At 42.3% G+C, this 25,296-nt stretch overlaps 1 protein-coding gene across 1 annotated transcript in view; it reads left to right on the forward strand.

The window, feature by feature from the left end:
• The window catches only part of LOC126481863 (venom allergen 5-like), a 109,393-nt gene that overhangs the window by 33,899 nt on the left and 50,198 nt on the right, over positions 1 to 25,296 (forward strand). The window contains exon 2 of the mRNA XM_050105822.1: positions 13,508 to 13,633. Coding sequence (XP_049961779.1) covers positions 13,508 to 13,633 — 126 coding nt within the window. The remainder of the gene's footprint in view (positions 1 to 13,507; positions 13,634 to 25,296) is intronic.

Raw genomic sequence — 25,296 nt, forward strand, 5'->3', positions numbered from 1 at the left:
ACAGAAAGCATTGTCTTCTTTCCAAAGCGATTTGGTCTTGCAGTGGATGTTGATGGTTTGCCTGGATGCACCCATGATTTAGGACGCTTAGGATTCTCAAATTACATCCATTTTTCATCACTCGTCACTATTCGACGGATAAAAGACTTTCTTTTGTATCTGGCGAGCAGCATTTCGCAAGTGGTCTTCCGATTTGCTTGCTGTCGTTCATTCAGTTCATGCGGAACCCATTTTCCCACTTTCTGCACCTCCCCCATAGCTTTCAACCTAAGAAGAACGGCTTTCTGCATCACATTCAATTGTACCGCGAGTTCCTGTTGAGTTTGAGTATCATCTTCATCCAATTAGGCCTGCAATTCGTTGTCCGAACTTTTTCAGTGGTTTCTCGCGCTCGTCGTTTCTCACGTCAAAAGCACCACTTAAGAATATTTTGAACAACTCGAAACACTGTGTTTTCCCAAGAGCATGTTCACCAAAAGCTTCGACAAGCTTTCGACGCGATTGTGCAACATTTTTCTACAAATGATAACAGGAAACCAATGCTGTCCGTAAATCGTTGTTCGTAGGCACGAAACTCGACATGTTTACAGGTTTGAAACAGAAACCGATGTATGGAACTTGTGTTACTGTGTATTGACATTCGTCGTCAGCCGTTACGGGAAGCAAATGGTGCTGCAGACGCGGTCTCACGGGCCGTACACTGACGGCTAGCACCACCTATATGGAAATTTCGGTTTCATACTTCTACACCTGTTAGTGTTTGATAACAATGAGGCGGATATGGCGCGGTTTGTAGAAGACAATAATTCCACTCTGTTCCAGTGAAAATGGTGGTGGTTTTGTGTGTCTATCGGTCTTTAACTTTGTTATCCACTTTTGTTTATGGACGAGATACTATAAACCAGTTAGAGACGAGGTAGTGACTGTGTGCAGTTCTAGTTTCCCAATCCAGTGGTCGGATGTGAAAGCTGTTTGAAAGGAGATGGATTGCTACAGGGAGTGGTATAGAAGAAATAACTACTAAATCCCGTCGCGCAGGTCAAAGCAAGACTCGCGACCATTGTTTAGCATGTTAGTATACTCGTTTGCGCAGCAGTGCATAGAAATGTTTCGGCGACGCCAAGAAACGTTTCAGAGGAAGTTTAGAGAGCAACACGTCTCGCGACTGGTCTTTGGCAACGCGCGCCACTGCGAGAGCCTCGTCCGCCTCGGTAGCTGCTCGGTGGACTGGTAACCGCAGGGGTGCGTTTGATTCCCGGCTGCAGCGAAGATTTTCTCTGCTCGGCGACTGACTTGTTTTACTGTTACGTGAGTATCGTCAGAAATGACATTCCACTGTTCATCTACATCTACACGATTACTCTGCAATTCACATTTAAGTGCTTGGCAGAGGGTTCATCGAACCACAATCATACTATCTCTCTACCATTCCCCTCCCGAACAGCGCGCGGGAAAAACGAACACCTAAACCTTTCTGTTCGAGCTCTGATTTCTCTTATTTTATTTTGATGATCATTCCTACCTATGCAGGTTGGCCTCAACAAAATATTTTCGCATTCGGAAGAGAAAGTTGGTGACTGAAATTTCGTAAATAGATCTCGCCGCGACTAAAAACGTCTTTGCTTTAATGACTTCCATCCCAACTCGCGTATCATATCTGCCACACTCTCTCCCCTATTACGTGATAATACAAAACGAGCTGCCCTTTTTTGCACCCTTTCGATGTCCTCCGTCAGTCCCACGTGGTATGGATCCCACACCGCGCAGCAATATTCTAACAGAGGACGAACGAGTGTAGTGTAAGCTGTCTCTTTAGTGGACCTGTTGCATCATCTAAGTGTCCTGCCAATGAAACGCAACCTTTGGCTCGCCTTCCCCACGATATTATCTATGTGGTCTTTCCAACTGAAGTTGTTCGTAATTTCAACACCCAGGTACTTAGTTGAATTGACAGCCTTGAGAATTGTACTATTTAGCGAGTAATCGAATTCCAACGGATTTCTTTTGGAACTCATGTGGATCACGTCACACTTTTCGTTATTTAGCTTCAACTGCCACCTGCCACACCATACAGCAATCTCTTCTAAATCGCTTTGCAACTGATACTGGTCTTCGGATGACCTTACTAGACGGTAAATTACAGCATCATCTGCGAACAACCTAAGAGAATTGCTCAGATTGTCACCCAGCTCATTTATATAGATTGGGAACAGCAGAGGTCCCAGGACGCTTCCCTGGGGAACACCTGATATCACTTCAGTTTTACTCGATGATTTGCCCTCTATTACTACGAACTGCGACCTTCCTGACAGGAAATCACGAATCCAGTCGCACAACTGAGACGATACCCCATAGGCCCGCAGCTTGATTAGAAGTCGCTTGTGATAAATTTAAAAAATACCAAACAAGAAGACTTGGCCTATGGTTGCGGCCACCAGTGGGACTCAGCCCGAAGCTTCGGAACCTCAGAGATGGCGGAAGAGAAGGAACGTCTGACGTTTTTTGTAATGGGTGAGAGCAGTCGCGGAAGGGAGAACCGATAGAGGTACTCAAAGTACTGTAGTGTAACGACGTAAGTTTCGTATGAATGATTTTCTTTTTGACATATGACCATGTGCAGACTTCGTCACCTACGTCAGTTACAACACACTTCAGAACTATTTAAATTCTATTTAAATTGTCTTAGAATGGTTCGTGAACAAAACTGTAAAACATCATCATTTGCGTCGTATGCGCAGAATTATGTCACTCAGTCCAATTGGTTTGCGTAAACTTTTTCAATTTAGATGTCGTTTGTTTCTCCTCAGAAATTATATTCATGCAGGTTATCTGCTTTAATAGATATTAGAACCACATTGAATAAACTTTCAAGACTCAAACTCGCGATGAACGTTGTCAGAAATTAATAATCTTGTCAAATAAATTACGTAACATAATTCTTCATAAATAAATTCTCGGAACACGTATTTAGACTTTAGTAGCATCCACTAGTTTATTATCTTCCTACATATAGACGTGAACCTGAGCCTTGACAAGATAGGACTGAACATTTACAACATGATTAGACTTTCTATGACGTCATTGCTGTAGAAACATTACAAATTCTAATTTTTTCGATTTTTAGAAGCACGACGCAACAACTCGGTTTCAGGATCTTCTGTTGCTCTTTGGCTGTCGACCCGCGACGTATGGTGGCCAGCAATTTTCTCTCTGGTCCCGGCAGCGAAGATGCTGTCTCCGTTCGTTGCGCTGCCCTCTCCGTACATGAAACATAAAAAATAAATACAAACTTTAGACAATTCACAACGATTACAAATATTACAAAAAATACATAAACAAAACTAAATTAAACTTATATTCACCTGCAAACTGGGCTGACACTGGTGGATGGGTGACGCTTCAATTTCGCGTCTCACTACAGTACCCTCCTCCACACACCGTCAGGTGGCTTGCGGAATATGGATGTAGATGTAGATGTAGATCAAGTTGGTGCCGACTTTTGTGATATTTAAAATGTCATGCTAGACGTTAAAAATGGATCCATGATTGATTTTTACTTATTTAACTATCGCCGTGATTGAGATACGTCGGTTTTCGAACACCAGGTCCTGCATTTCTCATACGATTCCCCGTTCTTCTGAAATATATGGCTTGCTACTTCGGTATTCCCCATTCAGGACTGTTTACCCACAGCGAAAGCGTCTGTGACACCTGACCAATGAATAATATGATGGAGCATTGTGGCCATGCACTAGGGATGGGAGAAACCGACCGCTTAAAACCGATGCCGGTATTTTATTTTTGAATAATCGGCGTCTTTCGGTAAGGAAATCGAAATGTCAATTAGCCATAGCAGCAGTGCTAAAATTTTTCATTTTTTGAAAAAACCTTTTCTTCAAAAAAGGAGTACTTTTTATTCGGAAAATTTGCATTGGTTTGAAATATTGCGTCGTTATCGAAAACGAGAAAAGCGATCAGTGCTATTTTATAACAATGCTGACAAAAACGAACAACAAGCACATGGCTTAAGAACTGTTACAGCGTTACCGAGGCAATTATATGCCTGTTGTCATGGTTTAACATACGCGTGTACGTGCAGAATGCGAGACCGGCCCCATGTGGTCCACCGAGCGACGTGGCGCGGTGGTTGTCACACTGGATTCGCATTCGGGAGGTCGACGGCTCAAGCCGGCCGAAGTGGCCGCGCGGTTCTGGCGCTGCAGTCTGGTTCGCAGGTTCGAATCCTGCCTCGGGCATGGATGTGTGTAATGTCCTTAGGTTAGTTAGGTTTAACTAGTTCTAGGTTCTAGGGGACTAATGACCTCAGCAGTTGAGTCCCATAGTGCTCAGAGCCATTTTTTTCGACGGCTCAAACCCACGTCCAGTCGTCCTGATTTAGGTTTCCCGTGATTTCCCTAAATTACTTCAGATAAATACGGAGATGGTTCCTTTGAAGGGGCACGGCTGGCTTCCCTCTCTCTCCTTCCCAAAACCGAAGGACCATGACCTCGCTGATTGGTCCCCCCACTCAAATCAACCAACCAACGAACCACCAGGTGTATACGATGGTTTCTCCCTGTCGTCGCCACACATTCATTGTACTGCAGAATGGCGCAAACCATAGTCTGGAATTACAATGCATCATTTGTTTTAAAGAGTAAAGATTTGTCTGCTGTTTCTAAAATAATATAAGAGAAAGGAAATTACCGTAACAGTAATAGATTAGAAACTTAACAACAGTTCATTCATAGTATACGATAAAAATAGAAAGTAGCTGATCTGCTACTTGCGTCTACGTAATATGTCTTTATTTGCTTGTAGCCCTTGAAAAGGAACAAATCAATACGAAAAGCAGAGTTCTGCTTTCTTAGTTTTCACGCTGTAGCACTCACTATGAATTTCGAGCATAGTTTCAAAAAATTAGAATCAATAGTAGTATACTGGTGATTATTTTGTAGTATTCGACGACTTATCTCTTTTCAGAAAAAAAACTAAGTTTTCTTTTATTTGCCAACTTAATTAAACATCTTGATTCTAGGTATCTTGAAACTAAGAGGGTCAAAGTTTTTCAGTATTTTTTAGATTTCTGTATTTAGTACAGGAAGTAATAGGAGTAAAAAACCGAATATTGCTTATTTGAGAAACTCGTTGTTTTCAACGGTTTTAACAGTCAGGTTAACTGATGTGAAAAACAAAAGAAATAACCGAAAACCAGTTGTTTCAGTGATAACCGCCATCCGTATCATACACTACCACCAACTTAGCATGGACTGTTGCAGCGTTGTTCTCATTCAAATGCGGAAACCGAGACACCACACCGCACTCCACTTATTAATTAGCCGCACCATTTTCTTTAGGGACTTTCCACTTGTTTTAGAACTGCAGTCATGTGGTTACAAAGAAAACCATAAATTAAATAACCTTTTTCAAAACGATAACTAGGACTTAGTAACTACTCTAATATATTCTGTAGGTTTCAGTGCTTTTCAAAATTAAATTCGTTGGATCCTAGTAGTCGTCATGATTAACCTTACAGAGAATCTGGCAAGACACGTTCCATCTAACTCATCATTTATAACAAATCTATGGAACGGAGTTAGTTGTGTAAGGAGCTTCCAGCAAATTTGAATACAGATTGAACATCGATTCTTTGATATGGACATCTGCATACTCCCCCTCCCCGCTACTGGTTGGGACCTGAAGCATTTCTCTCTCTCTCTCTCTCTCTCTCTTTCTTTTTATGTGTTAAAAGTTGAGATGTTTTAGATAGAAGTTTACTCATTAAGTATCGACAGTAAAAGCATATGATTACCAAAGCACCTCGTAATACCGCGACGAGAGACAGAAAACCCTAATAATGGTGAATCTGATCCAAATTTTGGACAGAAGTAAGTAGTAATGGCTGATAAAATTGGAGAATTTTGCATTAGCGTAATATTTCAGTTCACCATCTGTTTCTATTTGTGAAGTGGTAGCTGAGAAAAGGGGCCACAGAAAGAGAACAGTGTCTGACAGTTTCCCAATTGGCGCAACCAATAGATTTGCCTTACTACCACAGTTAAGAAAGGAAGAGGCTCCAGTAGCAGTAGATGTAGTTAAGATATAACAGAATCTCACTAGGAAATCAACTGTTTCAAAAAAAGTAGAAAGTAAGAGGAAAGTTCTGTTGCTAGGTAGCAGCCATGGAAGAGGTGTGGCCAGATTTTGCAGAAAAAATTAGGTGACACATGCCTGGTCACAAGCGTTTTCAAGCCAAGTGCATGTCTTAGCCAGGTGGTAGAGGATATAGGTTCCTTGTGCAAGGGTTTCTCAAAGCAGGATCATGTGGTGATAGTGGGTGGAGTGGGAAACAGTATTGATAGGGATCAGGGCTACAGTATTGAGTGTGACCTGGTGAAAATAGACCCTGCAACGACCCATACCAACGTTGGGCTGGTGCCTGCTTTCATGTCGCATGATCAGCCCCAGTTGAACCGCTCTGTCAGGAGGGTAAATATGGAGTTGGATCAGTTGCGTAGGGCGGCCACTCTGTCAGACATTGGGTTGATTCCTGTCAAGGCTATTGATAGAGGGGATTTCACAAGGCATGGCCTACACCTCAATAGGAAAGGGAAGGTAAACTGGCAGGGCTGTTAGCGGAATCCATAAGGGGGGACACTACTACTCATGGATAAAGAGGTCCAAAGCTCACAAGATTCTCACAACAGTAAAGTAAATAATAATGTTACCATATTTAACCAAAATATTGGTGGATTAAAGTAAAGAAAAAGTAGATTCTCACAAAAGTAAAGTAAAAAAATAGTGTTACCATTTTTCACCAAAATATTCCGAGATTGAACAATAAAGTAGATGAGCTCCTGGTTTGTTTAGATGACATTGAATCTGATAATGTAATAGATATACTATGCCTGTCTGACCATCACATTGTGTCTGATATGGAAAAGTTAATATCAGTTGTTATAAACTATCTGCACATATGAGTAGAGAGAGGAGGAGTTGCCATATATGTCAAAAGTTATCACTGTGTAAAAAGCTTAGATACAAAAAAGTTTTGTCTAGAGCAACATATAGAAGCATGTGCCTGTCAACTTAAATTTAAGGAGTGCTCTTTTATAACTGTAACAGTATATAGGTCCTCTTCAGGAAACTTTCATTTATTCCTGGAGAACTTGGATCCCTTGTTGTGCTATCTACCAGATAGGGGAAAGCAAATTATTATTTGTGGGGACTTCAATGTTGATTCACTGAAAGAGTGTAATAGGAAGAATGACCTGGAAGTCTTGCTCGGTTCTTTCAATTTGACATCTGTCATTGATTTTCCTACTCGGCTAGTAAAGGCAGCAGCACATTGATAGATAACACTTTTATAGACCAAGATAAGTTTAAAAACATAAATTCTTGTCCTGTTGAGAATGGCCTTTCTGATCATGGTGCTCAGCTAGTTACAGTATATGACATAGCTCCATTCAGTAATTTAAAACTACCCTCCAATGTTGTGCATTCAATTAATGATTCGACAATTAGAAATTTTAGGGAAAATCTTCAACAGTTAGACTGGGATGAGGTGTACAAGGAAGCTGATGATAATTTAAAATATAACTTATTTCATGATGCACTATAAAGAGAATTTGAAAACTGTTTCCCCAAGAAAGTAGTTAAATCTAGTTATAAGAAACTATGCAAAAAACTTTGGCTTACTAAGGGAATAAAAATATCTTGTAACCACAAAAGGGAACTGTATCTAACAACAAGAAATAATAATGACCCAGAAACAGCCAAATATTATAAAAACTACTGTGCTACATTAAGAAAGGTTATTAAAAAGTCCAGAAGCATGTGCATCATGTCTGAGATTAATACCTCTGATAACAAAATCAAAACAACTTGGAATATTGTTACACGGAAGACAGGGCAACCAAGAGTACAGGATGATGGCATTACCATCAAAACGAATGGAAACTTGACAAACAACAAGCTGGAAGTCGAAAATATTTTGAATAATCATTTTTTAAATGTTGTAGAGGAAATAGGATCTAAATGTTCATTAGGAGAAGCAAGGCAGTTAATGGAAGAGGCCTTACCCACACAATTCGATACAATTGAAATTCCACCCACCTATCCTTCTGTTAGGAAGATAATAAACTGTCTCAAGAATAAAAGCTCACATGGAATTGATGGCATTTCCAGCAGGATAGTAAAAGCTTGTTCCCAAGAGATGAGTGGGATTCTTAGCCATATATGTAATATCTCTCTGAAGCAGGGTATTTTCTCAGATAGACTGAAGTATGCCATTGTTAAACCACTGCATAAAAAGGAGATACATCTCATGTCAACAACTACTGCCCAATCTACACTCCTGGAAATTGAAATAAGAACACCGTGAATTCATTGTCCCAGGAAGGGGAAACTTTATTGACACATTCCTGGGGTCAGATACATCACATGATCACACTGACAGAACCACAGGCACATAGACACAGGCAACAGAGCATGCACAATGTCGGCACTAGTACAGTGTATATCCACCTTTCGCAGCAATGCAGGCTGCTATTCTCCCACGGAGACGATCGTAGAGATGCTGGATGTAGTCCTGTGGAACGGCTTGCCATGCCATTTCCACCTGGCGCCTCAGTTGGACCAGCGTTCGTGCTGGACGTGCAGACCGCGTGAGACGACGCTTCATCCAGTCCCAAACATGCTCAATGGGGGACAGATCCGGAGATCTTGCTAGCCAGGGTAGTTGACTTACACCTTCTAGAGCACGTTGGGTGGCACGGGATACATGCGGACGTGCATTGTCCTGTTGGAACAGCAAGTTCCCTTGCCGGTCTAGGAATGGTAGAACGATGGGTTCGATGACGGTTTGGATGTACCGTGCACTATTCAGTGTCCCCTCGACGATCACCAGTGGTGTACGGCCAGTGTAGGAGATCGCTCCCCACACCATGATGCCGGGTGTTGGCCCTGTGTGCCTCGGTCGTATGCAGTACTGATTGTGGCGCTCACCTGCACGGCGCCAAACACGCATACGACCATCATTGGCACCAAGGCAGAAGCGACTCTCATCGCTGAAGACGACACGTCTCCATTCGTCCCTCCATTCACGCCTGTCGCGACACCACTGGAGGCGGGCTGCACGATGTTGGGGCGTGAGCGGAAGACGGCCTAACGGTGTGCGGGACCGTAGCCCAGCTTCATGGAGACGGTTGCGAATGGTCCTCGCCGATACCCCAGGAGCAACAGTGTCCCTAATTTGCTGGGAAGTGGCGGTGCGGTCCCCTACGGCACTGCGTAGGATCCTACGGTCTTGGCGTGCATCCGTGCGTCGCTGCGGTCCGGTCCCAGGTCGACGGGCACGTGCACCTTCCGCCGACCACTGGCGACAAAATCGATGTACTGTGGAGACCTCACGCCCCACGTGTTGAGCAATTCGGCGGTACGTCCACCCGGCCTCCCGCATGCCCACTATACGCCCTCGCTCAAAGTCCGTCAACTGCACATACGGTTCACGTCCACACTGTCGCGGCATGCCACCAGTGTTAAAGACTGCGATGGAGCTCCGTATGCCACGGCAAACTGGCTGACACTGACGGCGGCGGTGCACAAATGCTGCGCAGCTAGCGCCATTCGCCGGCCAACACCGCGGTTCCTGGTGTGTCCGCTGTGCCGTGCGTGTGATCATTGCTTGTACAGCCCTCTCGCAGTGTCCGGAGCAAGTATGGTGGGTCTGACACGCCGGTGTCAATGTGTTCTTTTTTCCATTTCCAGGAGTGTATATTCTGACTGCCTTACCTAAAATTCTTGAAAAAGTAATGTAGTGTACAGTAGCGTGACACCATTTTAAAAATAAAGTTTTAACAAAATATCAGATTGGTTTCCAGAAAGGGTTTTCAATGGAAAATGCTATATATACTTTCACTAGTGAAATATTAAATGCACTGAGTAACCAGGAGTCACCCGTTAGAATTTTTTGTGATCTCTCAAAGGCTTTTGATTGTGTAGATCATGGAATACTTCTAGATAAGCTCAAGTACTGTGGTATGAATGGGACAGCGCTCAAATGGTTTAAATCATACCTAACTGGAAGAGTGCAGAAAGTTGAAATAAGCAGTTCGTGTAATATGCAAGAAACTGGTGATTTCTCAAACTGTGGAACAATCAAGAATGGGGTGCCACAAGGTTTGGCCTTGGGTCCTCTGCTGTTCTTTATATCTATTAATGACTTGCCATTCTATATTCATGAAGATGCAAAGCTGGTACTTTTTGCTGATGATACAAGTATAGTTATCACACCCAACAGACAAGAATTAACTGATGAAATTGTAAACAATGTTTTTCAGAAAATCATTAAGTGGTTCTCTGCAAATGGGTTCTCATTAAACTTTGACAAAACACAGTATATACAGTTCCACACAGTAAATGGAATGACACCATTAATAAATATAGACTTCGATCAGAAATCGGTAGCTAAGATAGAATATTCAAAATTTCTAGGTGTATGCATTGATGAGCGGTTGAACTGGAAAAAACACACTGAAGATCTGCTGAAACGTTTGAGTTCAGCTACTTATGCAATTAGGGTCATTGCAAATTTTGGTGATATACATCTCAGTAAATTGGCTTACCACGCTTTTTTTCATTCTCTGCTTTCGAATGGCATCATATACTGGGATAACTCATCATTGAGTAAAAAAGTGTTCATTGCACAAAAGCGTGTAATCAGAATAATTGCTGGAGCTCATCCAAGATCATCCTGCAGACAACTATTTAAAGAGCTGGCGATCTTCACTGTAGCCTCACAATATATATATTCACTTATGAAATTTGTTATTAAAAATCCGAACGGATTCAAAAGTAATAGCAGTGTACATGGCTACAACACTAGGAGAAAGGATGATCTTCAGTACTCAAGGTTAAATCTAACTTTGGCTCAGAAGGGGGTAAATTATTCTGCCACAAAAGTCTTTGGTCACTTACCTAATAGCATCAAAAGTCTGACAGATAGCCATATATCATTTAAAAGAAAATTAAAAGAATTTATGAATGGCAACTTCTTCGAATCATTAGATGAATTTTTGGATATAGTAAGTGGGTAATTTCCCCACCCCCCACCAAAAATAAAATTAAAAATATTAAGTGGCATATAATATTTTGTGTAATGTAATATCTTGTATAGGCACCTTTTATTAACCTGACACATCCCTCATAATTACGAAGTGTTGTATTCATGATCTATGGAGCAAGTATTAATCTAATCTAATGTAATCTGTGCAGCTGGAGACATCAAGCGACTGAAGCAGCTGTCTACGTCATTGTTCGATGGCACTTAACCAATCAACCAAACAAAATTCTTATGTAAAAAATACACGCAACGGACTGAACGAATTGATCTGCAAATTGATTTCAGGCAGGTTCTCCTTAGCGATAGTGTACAAATAATGAAATTAACACGTAATGCTTTCGATTGTTACACCATCAAGCCACCAACGGTTTCCTTATGGCCTATGAAAAAATACAAAATTATTTTTGTCAGGATGAGAATTAATCAGATAAAATATTACAAAATGAATTCCACATAGTAATTACAATCTATTTCATTTAAGCCAAAACGGATTTACATAGAAATATAGATTCTCACGTTATAAGAGCAGGAGGAAAAATGGCGCCTAAGTATGGCGGGAAAAAGTGAAGCACGGTGTTTCACTTGTTTCTAACAAAAAGCTGGCAGGAATTCTTCCCACTTTTATGATTTTGGACTAGTAGCAGAATTCTTTGGCCTCAACACTTTACTTTGTTTTTCATGACATTAAGAGTTTCACTAATAAAACAAGACAGACATTCACATATTATTACAACAGTATGTAGTTAGTTTATTTTTTTATGCTTTGGTATTTTCACGCATGATGCATATGTACATTTCACGGCTAACATATATAGGGTGCTCAAAAAAATGTATCGAATATTGTGAGAGGTGGTAGTGCTCATCGAAACAAGAAAAATAAGTGCCTTCAACTGCGACATAATCGCATATACAAACAGTGATCCAATACTGTAAACTGCTTTTTTAATTCAGTCTCTGAAAAAGACTTCATATGTGTCCAATATACATGGGTCCGGAAATGCATACTCTTTGAGATAAGTCCAATAAGCATGAATCCAGAAATACATAATTTAAGCGATAAACACATGTTTACAGGAGGTGTTCAACGTGGCGTCCATTCACGGCAATCCAACACTCTGACCTCCAGTGTAAAAAAAAAAAAAAAAAAAAAAAAAAAAAAAAGATGCGCCCTTTGAAGTGTACCCAGTTGTTGTTGTGCCTACAGACACGCATTGAAGATGCGACCATGTAGTGTCCCCACATCGTTGATTGGCGTGGCGTAGACCAATTCCTTCAAGTGTCCCTATAGTCAAAACTCAAGGGGATCGAGGTCTCGGGGAACGAGCAGGCCAAGATATGGGACCACTCCGACCATCCAGTGGTCCTGAAATGTCGCATCAGATGTTGACACATATTGTGGCGTAAGTGTGCTGGTGCGCCATCAAGTATGAACCAGAATGGCATGCCTACAACAAGATAGGCAATACATTAATGAGAAAGTCCAAATAATGCACCCCACTTAACCTTTGTGGTACCACATATGACCCTATTAATTTGCCACCAAGTACACCTGCGAAAACGTAGTCTGAGAATCGGTGTTTATGCTCCATTTTCTGAACTGCTTGGGGATTTATATTTGCCTTACATGCTGGTTATGAAAATTTGCAACAGACATTAACAGAACCGCCGTCTGCTATGATGAGCCTGTGTTCTTAATGCCTGAACGTAATAGTGATGATATGGTGCAGCAACTGTTCATGGAACACCCTCCCCCCCACCCCCCCACCCCACCCCGCCCGCCCCCCAGATGAGAGAGTGAGACACGCCTTCTGCTGCTGCTAATAATCGCACACTGATCCCAGAGGTTCCTTCCACCGAATGTAGCATAACACATCATAATATGCTACCAACACATTTGACGGAGCGGTAATGCAACGACTGTGCTAATATTCACTACCAAGTGTTGCGCAACCCTTCCTATAAACGTGTTTAACTCGAAAAGTATGCGTTTCTGGACCCATGTTGGTTGGACTTATTTTTCTTGTTTGAGTGAGTATTACCGCCTCTCAAAGTATTCGTCACTTTTTTTGAGCACCCTGAATAATGTTGTAAACCCTCTTATGCAGAGGCACGTGACAGTCGAGGCTGTTTCTCTGGCAGCACAAGAGACCTTTGTAAAAGGTCGCACACCTTGTGGACTCTGTAGTTTGTCCGGTTACAAGTAGTGTCTCATTGAAACGCTACTCCTCGTTTCTTAGCCTGAGCACGTTTAACCATACTCCAAGGTGTATTTCGCCTGAAACTTGTCAACAGTGCCAGAATGACAGCTGTGTCAATGCCATCTAAAAAATATCCAAGCTGTACTTGACTAGGGCTTTCCTGAGGTAGTGTTTCCAGTTGTTGCAGGTGCGCAGGCTGTGGGCGTTGGCGGCCATCAGGACTGCGCTGGTGGCTGCGGCTGTGGGAGTGACACTGGCAAAGACCATAGACTACTGCAGAGTCTGCCAGGACCACACCATGTGCCGCTTCAAGGTACGATTTGCAACACACTCCGTCTGCTGGACACCTTGAGTAGGGCCAGTTAGCTGCCGTGTCACTTGCCATATGAAGCTGTTCACAACTTCTCCAGTAGACACTAATAGGCTCACTGCATGACACATGCTATTTGGATATTTGGCCACCGACCCAGTTCATTGTGATGTCAGTTGGTGTATGAAGCTATTCAAAATCTCTGTGATGGTGTCAATGCGTCATTTCTATCGCTATACACTGAGGTGACCAAAGTAATGGGAAAGCTCCTAATAAAGTGTCGGCCCCCCTTTTTACGGCTGAAATATTGAGACATGCTGCCCCTGTAGCTGTCCATAACTGCAAAAGTGTTGTCGGGGCAGGATTTTGTGCACAAACCCACCTCTCGATTATGTCCCAAAAATGTTCGACGGGATTCATGTCAGCTCATCTGGGTGGCCAAATCATTCGCTCGAACTGTCCAGAATGTTCTTGAAACATATCGAGAACAATTTGTGGCCTGGGGACATTGCACATTGCCATCCGTAAAAATTCCATTGCTGTTTGGGAATATGAAGTCCATGAATGGTCTCCAAGAAGCTGAACATAACCAAAACCCAGTCGATTCCATGTGAACACACCCCACATCATTATGGACCTACCACCAGCTTGCAAGGTGCTTTGTTGATAACTTGGATCCATGGTTTCAAAGGGTCTGCTCCATACTCTAGCCCTACGTTCAGCTCTTACCAACTGAAATCGGGGCTCATCTGACCAGGCCTCGATTTTCCAGTTGTCTAGGATCTACCGGGTATGTTGATGATCCCAAGAGAGGCACTGCCGGCGATGTCTTGTTGTTCGCAACGGCACTCGCGTCGGTCATCTGCTGCCATAGCTCATTAATGTCGTATTTCTCTGCACTGTGCTAATGGAAACGTTTGCCCTACGTCTAGCACTGATTCATGCAGTTATTTTATGCAGCGCTGCTTGTCTGTTAGCAATGACTGCAGTTGCAGTTGCGGGGGAATTTTGAACGAGTGTTATTAAGTTGTGAACTGAGTGGAAGTAAGATCAATACCTTGTGAAGAGCCAAATACTCGGTACAAAAAAGGCATGTAATGTCTTCTCTTATGCTGTTCCTAAAGCCGCAGCATTTCTCATTTCACCAACTGTCGCTGGCCTTTAAAATTTACATTCTTTCATCAAAGAAGTTCGCAGTTAGCGGAATAATACAGGAGATAATGAAGTTTTGCATAGTAACCATATGGCAACAAACTCTCATCTGTATGCTATCATTTCCCAAAATCTCATTTCGATATCTCAAACTGTATGTGAGATATGAGAAATGATATGGATATTTCATTCTGCCTTTATCGCGGTCGCAGATGCATGAACTACATAAGATAGATTTTCTCAAGACTGGTGACAAATAGAGACCTCCAACGACGTCCAAAGAAAAATTCAATATGTTAGCAAAATTTCACACACAGCAACGAGTAATATGCACCAAACGCAAAATCATAGCGAGCCCTATTTTTCACTTCAAACTTTTTCGAGTTTCGCGCAGTGTTTTACACAAATGCAAATATCACAATAACTACAACCATTAACGAAATGACGTACAAGGCTATAAGAAACACAAAAATTAAATTCTTTTACTGAATTGTTTCTGTGAAATCGTTTGAGAAAGATTGCAGGGTGTGCACCTCGATTCTGTCATCGCAGCCAGTTGAAAGCAGGCAATGTCAGCTTCCCCTCCCAAAAAACGTATAAACTTGCCCAGCGTTTTGGACGAGAATTGGTCAACGCAAACCGACCACCTTATAACTTCAGGTTAAAGTTGGTAGTGATTGAGGGAACTTGTACAGCACAATACTACATGATGGACATCCTGTGTTGTGTGTGTTACCTCTCATGTGACAGTACTGTGATACCATTCTTTAACCGGACAGTCCTTGTCTACAAACAGCACATGTCTTTAGGAACTAACTGTGTGATGCTGCGGTCCTCCTGTGGCCAGAAAAGTCCCCAGATCTGTCTCCAACAGGACATGGGCGTGACCAGCTCAGACATACTCAGTCCCAGTCTCCAGGATATCAAGCCCCAATTAAAACAGTTGCGGACCAGCTTTCCTGAGGAAAGGGCGCAACAGGTTTATGACGCCCTTCCCATCCACATCAGTGCATACATCCACGTCAGACGGGGTGCAACATCGTACTGATAAATGGGTTCATACGGCCAAGTTCTGTATAAATTTGACTCAACTTTGTAATCACATTTCTTTCCCTCCTCAGTTTCTGGGAACTTAAGGTTTCATCTGAAACAGAGTATATTATTTGTTTTTCCGTTCTAAGTGTACTGCAGTTTAAGCGTGTTTTATGCCAAATGTGTTGCACTTCTATTTATGGACCATAATTAGGGGTTCATTCAGTAAATATGGTATACACAAGACTTTTCTACATTTTGCTATCATTGGTTGAAAACAGGTATTCTTTTTAAATTTGTCGTCCGATTTACAGACTTTTTTACATGTTGTGTAGGTGTTTGGTATTTTCGCACTGTTAGAGGAGGTGAAGTCGAAAAAAACTTTGTTGAACTTTTCTGTTGGCGATTGTGCTGCTTTTAGAAACTCATTATCTAATTTTTCGAGGAATTTCACTTACTTTCATGAATTTTAGTCCACTTTAAACAAAAGTAGCAAACTAGTTATTTATAGATGTGTGTTTCAAAGTAAATCATCTCACAAACAATTTAAGAAACTTTCATTACTTTGTAAGCTGTTGTGAAAATGTGATATTCTGGTATAAAGTACGGTACATTATCCAGCCAGTGAAACTACACTCCTGGAAATGGAAAAAAGAACACATTGACACCGGTGTGTCAGACCCACCATACTTGCTCCGGACACTGCGAGAGGGCTGTACAAGCAATGATCACACGCACGGCACAGCGGACACACCAGGAACCGCGGTGTTGGCCGTCGAATGGCGCTAGCTGCGCAGCATTTGTGCACCGCCGCCGTCAGTGTCAGCCAGTTTGCCGTGGCATACGGAGCTCCATCGCAGTCTTTAACACTGGTAGCATGCCGCGACAGCGTGGACGTGAACCGTATGTGCAGTTGACGGACTTTGAGCGAGGGCGTATAGTGGGCATGCGGGAGGCCGGGTGGACGTACCGCTGAATTGCTCAACACGTGGGGCGTGAGGTCTCCACAGTACATCGATGTTGTCGCCAGTGGTCGGCGGAAGGTGCACGTGCCCGTCGACCTGGGACCGGACCGCAGCGACGCACGGATGCACGCCAAGACCGTAGGATCCTACGCAGTGCCGTAGGGGACCGCACCGCCACTTCCCAGCAAATTAGGGACACTGTTGCTCCTGGGGTATCGGCGAGGACCATTCGCAACCGTCTCCATGAAGCTGGGCTACGGTCCCGCACACCGTTAGGCCGTCTTCCGCTCACGCCCCAACATCGTGCAGCCCGCCTCCAGTGGTGTCGCGACAGGCGTGAATGGAGGGACGAATGGAGACGTGTCGTCTTCAGCGATGAGAGTCGCTTCTGCCTTGGTGCCAATGATGGTCGTATGCGTGTTTGGCGCCGTGCAGGTGAGCGCCACAATCAGGACTGCATACGACCGAGGCACACAGGGCCAACACCCGGCATCATGGTGTGGGGAGCGATCTCCTACACTGGCCGTACACCACCGGTGATCGTCGAGGGGACACTGAATAGTGCACGGTACATCCAAACCGTCATCGAACCCATCGTTCTACCATTCCTAGACCGGCAAGGGAACTTGCTGTTCCAACAGGACAATGCACGTCCGCATGTATCCCGTGCCACCCAACGTGCTCTAGAAGGTGTAAGTCAACTACCCTGGCCAGCAAGAACTCCGGATCTGTCCCCCATTGAGCATGTTTGGGACTGGATGAAGCGTCGTCTCACGCGGTCTGCACGTCCAGCACGAACGCTGGTCCAACTGAGGCGCCAGGTGGAAATGGCATGGCAAGCCGTTCCACAGGACTACTTCCAGCATCTCTACGATCGTCTCCATGGGAGAATAGCAGCCTGCATTGCTGCGAAAGGTGGATATACACTGTACTAGTGCCGACATTGTGCATGCTCTGTTGCCTGTGTCTATGTGCCTGTGGTTCTGTCAGTGTGATCATGTGATGTATCTGACCCCAGGAATGTGTCAATAAAGTTTCCCCTTCCTGGGACAATGAATTCACGGAGTTCTTATTTCAATTTCCAGGAGTGTAGTATACAATTTAGAAATTTCACAATCATTTTTTGTTAAAGAATTATCAGAGCTGTATCAAATTTTATAATTGTAGTTATAATATTTTTGAGGATAATGAATTTTAAACAATTTGTATGAACCAGCACCGTCCTTATTTCATATTAGCAATGTTACTGAAGCAGAGGGATTGTATTTTTCCAGATTCATTCTGAAATGGCCCTGCATCATAAATAGAGTATTTCCTTTAACAAAATCCAAACTGAGAAAGTTATAAGTGATTAACTACAGAACTAGAGGGCTCATGCACCATGGTCAAGGTTTTACTGGCGGAAGTAAAGCTGTGAGGCCGGGTCGTGAGTCGTGCTTGGGTAGCTCAGACGGTAGAGCTCTTGCCCACGAAAGGCAAAAGTCTCTAGTTCGAGTCTCGGTCTTGCACACGGTGTTAATCTGCCAGGAAGTTTCATATCAGCGCACTCCGTTGCAAAGTGAAAACTTCATTCAAGGTTTTACTCAGGTTAGAGAGGTACCCACATGCTGTCTACTCCCACAGCCGTTGCAATCTCTTTTACATAACCAGGCTCTTGGAGGTGCCTGTGCATTTCGGACTGGTATGTTGTATTTCGTATGAACTTTTTGAAAAGTAAAGGAGTAGAACAGAGTAGTATCGCAAAAAAAAGTATTCTGTCACATACCAAGGAACATATTAACTGACCATTTTTGTGTAACAATGTTATGGAAGTGTGGAGTGATTTCAGTTAACTGTCCATCAAATTAGAGGAACTTTGTGTGTTTTATAGTATACCGCCTGTCAAGTGGACATTTCTTAGAACAAAATATCAACTTTACAGTAGGCAAGTAAACACTGAATATACCTGCTAATAGCTTTCGATTCTTTGTGCTCCACTAAGCAACTTTCATATCATTTCAATTTCGGTAGGTGCAACGTGCTGCTAGTTAAGCTTTGTAAAGGGCTTGTTTGTAAGTGGAATGTCTTGGAGCAATATACGTATTAATCCATGACAGTATATATCTGGAGAACTTGGCAAATAGTTCAAGTTTATGCCGCTGGTCGGCACTGCTGTTGCGACACATCAGTCACTAGCTGCGTCACCAAAATGCTAAAATACAAGATGGCATATGGCAGGAAATTAAAACATCCTAGATGGTGCTAGTGATAAATTTAAAAATATAAAATGGAACTGGGGGGGGGGGGGGGGACTCAAAATTTTAGAGTTCTGGGAAACGTAAGAAAATAGATACGTAAAAGAATTCAGGTGAAAAGCAAAAAATCCAAACTGTCTGAGCCAGTGTTGTTGGTGATGTGTTACGCCTCCCACTCACCATCTCCTGTTCCCACTCCTCCAGTCACACTCAGTACGGTACAGTCTATTAAAACGAAGCATCTAATCACAATGTAGGCTTACAGTCACCATCTTGGCTGTGCTCAGGGGTTTCTAACGAGATGAATTGTTTTGCACCATGTTCAAAAGTAGTTATAAAAAATACATATAGGATGTATCTAGCAATATTTCCACATCTAAAATACTTCAGCATAACACACACACACACACACACACACTCAAATATTCATCAAAATTGCTGCTTAAAAATGATTATGAACTCTCAAATTAAATGGCCCAACGTTGTTTCCATATCTAAATAGTTATAAAACACATATGGCTGAAAAATAACATCCTATGCAGGTAATTTTTCGACCTACAGGTGGTGTAAGACACAATGAACCCTCGCATATAATTGTTTTTTTATGATTGTCAAGAATCAGTGTTAATTTCATATGTAAAATGTCTGTAAAAATACGCCAGCGAAAGAATATGCCATAATTTCTTCAATCTTACAATGTTACGTTATTTTATACCCCTACACGCTGCCCTTCTATCCTTCACACACACACACACACACACACACACACACACACACACACACACACATCCTTTAAACTGCTACCCAAAACATGATTATAAAGTCTCAAATTAAGTGCCATTATGCGGATTTCACGCCAAAATAGTTGTAAAACATATATGGTTAAAGAATAAAATAATAAACAAGTACTTTCTCGGCCTGCACATGATGTATACTCAAATTAAATATTTCCACATCTGAATTTTGATCTTTAATGCTTTTCCAGTGTTACAATATTACCTCCACGTCTGAAATATGTAAAGGGTGTTGACATTTTACCCTGAGGATGCGTTACTGGTGGTCAGTAGAATGTACTGACGTCACCTATCGGTTTTACAAGTTTTTCAGTAATGCTTCAACTTAGCAAGAACTATTTTATGGGGGACGAAGATAATTCATCATGTTGTACACTAGAAAAATATAATCGATGTTGTTAATAGGTTTCTACAGAATATGTACAAAAAGAGTGATTGGGAGGCAAGACAGGATGGTAGCAGATTTTAGGCACCAGTGGCTACTAAATAAACCAACGAACGATCAAAAGCTTAAAGTTGGTAGAATCGTCACGCCTCAATTAGAACTTAATGAAAGTGTGGACGCAGTGTTACGCTGCCCGAGCAGTATTCCACTTTCAACACAGGTACGGAACCAGGCCAGGGTTCGCAGGGATAGCAGTTTCTGTCTCGCCACCCCCCCCCCCCCCCCCCCGGAAAACTTGTTACCATTCCAACTTTATATGTCCCACAGACACCTAGAAAAAAATAATAATAACACTAAAATAATAACCTCCATACATTATGTGAAACTACCAGAGGATCCACGAAAATAATACTCAAGCGCTGAATTTTGTGAACCCACATTCCCAACATGTCCTCAGATGGATAGAGCGTCTGCCATGTAAGCAGGAGATCCCGGGTTCGAGTCCCATTCGGGGTACACATTTTCAACATGTCCCCAACGAAGTACATCAATGCCTGTTTGCAGCTAGGGTGTCCATTTAATTATCATTTCATTTCTAGCAAAGCTGCATGGTCATCTACGGTAACTGTTCTTTCGGGAACAGATACTACCGTCATATATAGATCTACCACAGTTCATCGGCTTCCGTTGTTAACAGGTATTATGCCACCCAACTTTCGCAGATCTACTGCACTTAAGAGAGAATTCCACGAGGTCTTCAGAAATCCGGATCTACTAATGCATAGCGGTCTGCCACCTTTAAATCTTAAAAGGCTACAATTGCGACGTCCAACTCTAAGTGATGCTGCTCACAACACTGCCAGAGACTTTAAGCCTCTTGAAGAATGGAAAGATTGGAGGGATGAGGTAACAGATGTGAGGCTGCGTAATGTCTACTGAGATGCTAAGCTTCCAATTGGTTATCATCTACCACAAACGACCTGGACTGCTTTTAGTCGAATCCGTATGGGCAATGCCTGGCGCAATTATGCACTTTACAAATGGAACAAGGGGGTAGCGATATGCAGATATGGAAATGGCGGCCTTATCCCGTCCATAAGGTTTAATATCAGACACAACATTGGCCGAGCTGTCATTTGAGATCAGGTGATCAATGTGAAAAGGTTTCCGACGGGTAATGGCCGTATGGCGGAGAATTAACAGACTCTGAACGCGGAATGGTACTTGGAGCTAGACCCATGCGGTAATCTGTTTCGGAAATCGTCAGGGAATTCAGTGCGCCGAGATCCACACACAACGCAGTGGCTGGCTGTTTTCACTTGACGAATGAGAGCAGCAGTGTTTGTATAGTGTGTCAGTGCTAACAGACAAGCAACAGTTCGTGACATAATCGCAGAAATCAATGTGGAACATACGACGAACGTATCCATTAGAATAGTACGGAGAAATTTGTTGTTAAGGGGCTCTGCCAACAGAAGACTGACGCGAGTGCCTTTCCTAACACACCGCCTGCAGCGCCTCTCCTGGGCCAGTGACTATACCGGTTGGACCCTAGACGGCTGAGAAACCGTGTTCGGCGGAGCGGGGTCGGCAGTCCGCATTCTCTCTTTCACTTACCGAAAGTCCACCCACCTCGATATGCTTCTTTCCGAAGCCCCTTCACTCTGTAGTAGCAGATACGTGCTAGGCAGTGTAAAGCACCGTTGGTGAAACCAATACCTAATACCTACCACACAGAGGCCGAGTAACTCGAGTTGAATGTCAGTTCCTAAATGTTCATAATTAAAAAATCGTGCATTCGGAGGATGCATTCTACTTGCAGAAAGAATTTAAAATTAGACTGAATCTGCTTTTTATTCATATGGAAACACATGAAATGGCTATCGAGTCCGTATTCACTATGGTAATACTCTATCATCCAAAGTTCACTGTCTGTACAACATAGTTTCACTCGAAAAGCAGTCAGAATTTTTGCAAGTCCGATCCGACTAATTTTCACTTTCTACCAGGTACCGACCCACAACTATTCGCGAGTTAAACATTCGGTCGTTTCAGTGTTCTTCTTCGAAAGAACTGCTCGCCAAAGTATTCCGTACAGAGCACGAAACATGCCACGCGGTATTGTTACTACGACCAGGAAGTTCACACGCTCATAACTCTCGAACTATTTAATTTAGGAACACCAAACTTTCATTAAAATGTTCGTAGCCCTAGTCGCTTAAGTCACGGGGTATTCGAACCGCAATTAACTCACTATTTCTTCATTTTTCAGAGTATTTTTACGGAGCTACCTAACATGGTAGGCTGGTTAGCAAGCGACTACCTCGAACTGTATTTACTGACTGCCCACTCCACTATATTCCCGAGGGAACAGCTTAATTCTGATTGGCTGTTGATCTAAACGACCAATCAGAATGTTCCTTACAGATCATTCTCGCGGCAGAGCTTGCTTATCCAATCAATAATCTGATAGTAATTAACATCATTAAAACTTCAATTTCTAATATGTTCTCCAAATCGATAAATAAACTTATTCCGTCTCTAACTTTCATTCTGGCTGCTTTTATACAAAAGCAAGCTCACACCGACATACGTCATCTGAATCATGGTTGCACCATAACTTTCCAACGGTCTATTTGTACAAAGTTTTATAAAAATGACGTATTAAGTTTTAACATATGTCCCACATACACTCTCTCAATCATTCTCATGCACTCATAACAAAATATAATCAAATAATAATTTTGACTGATTTTGTATTACGTAACGCTCAGTGACTATAGTTTTAAAAAGAAAATTCTGACTGATTGATTTTATGCGCTGATAAATTTGTAGTGGCTTCTAATGATGATGAAAGTCAATCTGTATTTATTCCTAACTTGGTTTAAAAAAAAAACAAGCGTTGTTTTTAGGATTTTTAGGTAATTTTCTTTAGCTCGGGCACTATAATAAATAAAAATTTGAAATTTGAACAGCGTCATTCCATTAATAATAAGAGGCTGTGTAGCAAATTTGAACAAAATCGGATAATAACTAACATGGATTATTTAGATTCGTAGAGGGTATGAATCTTCGTATTGACTGTTACGCTAGACCGTTTGCAGCCACTCATGGACTTCATGTTCCCAAACAGCGATAGCATTTTTATGGATGACAATGCGCCTTGTCACCAAGCCACAGTTATCGAAGAACATTCTAGATAATTAAAGCGAATGATTTGGTCTCCCAGACCACCTGACATGAATCCCATAGAACATATATGGGACATAATCGACAGATCAGTGCGTGCACAAAATCCTGCACTGGCAACAATTTCGCAATTAGGAGGTATCTCATGAGTTTCTGCATCTCATTGTACATCACGTTGCCAGCGATTGTCGGATTCGAACAAATCACAATAGTGACGACGATTTCCTGCTAGCAACACCAGAGACTGTGCACTGGATCAAAGAACTGGACTTTCTGTTATGATACATATGTAAACTTGTCAAGCTCATCATTTCTCATTTGTATGTTGGCAATTTTGTGTATCAGTCATGTGCTAAATAATAAATGATAATTAATACACTCCCCCTACTGCCAACAGGTTGGCATCAGCCAAGGTGGCAGTCTACAGCCTTTGGATTATATAAACATTCTAGGTTCATACATTGTGGTTTTGGTCTCCAGCCCTAAACCCTGTTTGATGCAGCTATAAACGCTTCTCCGTCCTGTGCAAGCCTTTTCATCTTTGTAAAACTACTGCACAAAACATCCATTTTAACCGGCCTGTTATTCTTAATCCATTTTCGCCACTCATCCTACCATTACTAAACCAACGATTCCTTGATCGTTCAGGATGTATCCTATCAACCGTCATGTTATGGCCCAGATTTCTTTTTCCCCAATTCGATTCGGTACTTAATTTGTCCAGGTTTCACTTCCGTCTGAAGCTACATTTCGGAGAAATGCTTTCAAATGAGACTCCATAACACCTAAATTAATGTCAAATGTTAACAGACTTCTCATTTTAAGAAATGCTTTTCTTGCTCTCTGTCTTGACCGTTGTTAGTTATTTTATAGCTAAAATAGTAATTTGGCCACGTGCTAGTATCCTTGTCTTACTTTTGGTAACGTTCATCTTATAGCGCTTTTCGAGACAAGTCCATTCCACTCAATTGATCTTCTAAGGCCTTAGACACCTCTGACACAACTACAGTGTTATCAGCAAACCTCTCAGCTTTCATTTTTACAAATTTCTCCTTTGTTTCTTTTCCTGCCTGCTCAATGTACAGGTTGGGTAAAGTTGGGAAGAGGCTACAGTCCTCTCTTACTCCCTTCTCAACCACTATTTCCCTTCCATATCGTTCGATTCTTATAACAGTAGTCTGGTTTCTGTATAAGTTGTAAATAACTGTTTAATTTCTATATTTTATCTTTGCCACTTTCAGTATTTCAAAGAGTAATTCCTATCAACAGTCCAAGTTGTCAAAATCATCAGTAAATCTACCAACATTATAAATGTATCTTTAACTTTCTTCAGTCTGTCTCCTAAGATAAGTCGTTTGGTCAATATCGCCCCACATGTCCCTACGTTTCTGCGGTTCTCAAACTGACCTTCACAGTGAGCGAATTCTACCACTTTTCTCATTCTTCTCTCAATACAACGTAGCTTGAAAAAGTGAGTTATACAAGGCGTCGCACCCTAAGACCATTGTGCAACAAAAGTGGCTCATTGTCATAAAAAAACACATGTTCTGGATATTATGCGGACACAGTGCTGCTGTGGTACGGATAGGGAGTGAAATAGCGTGACAGTTGGAAATGTACTCCAGAGCTGAAGTGCTCGGGATAGTGCAGACGTATGTGGGTAAAACGTTTAAGCTGCATACAGATTCACTGTGAAATTATGACCATTGACCAAATGAAATGTCGTGTCCAGCCGTAGGATAATGGTAGCAATTTGACCAAGACCACACTGACTTGGATGATGCTGATCAGGAAGGAAGGCCATCGACATCGACCACAGACGGCCTTGGCTGCCGATTTGCCCACAAAGAAGACGTTCACACTATGGTACTCGAATGACTCCATGGCCAAAGAACGTATTGCTATCGTGAAAGAA

This window comes from Schistocerca serialis, chromosome 5, assembly GCF_023864345.2.
Source record: "Schistocerca serialis cubense isolate TAMUIC-IGC-003099 chromosome 5, iqSchSeri2.2, whole genome shotgun sequence".
Taxonomy (NCBI): domain Eukaryota; kingdom Metazoa; phylum Arthropoda; class Insecta; order Orthoptera; family Acrididae; genus Schistocerca; species Schistocerca serialis.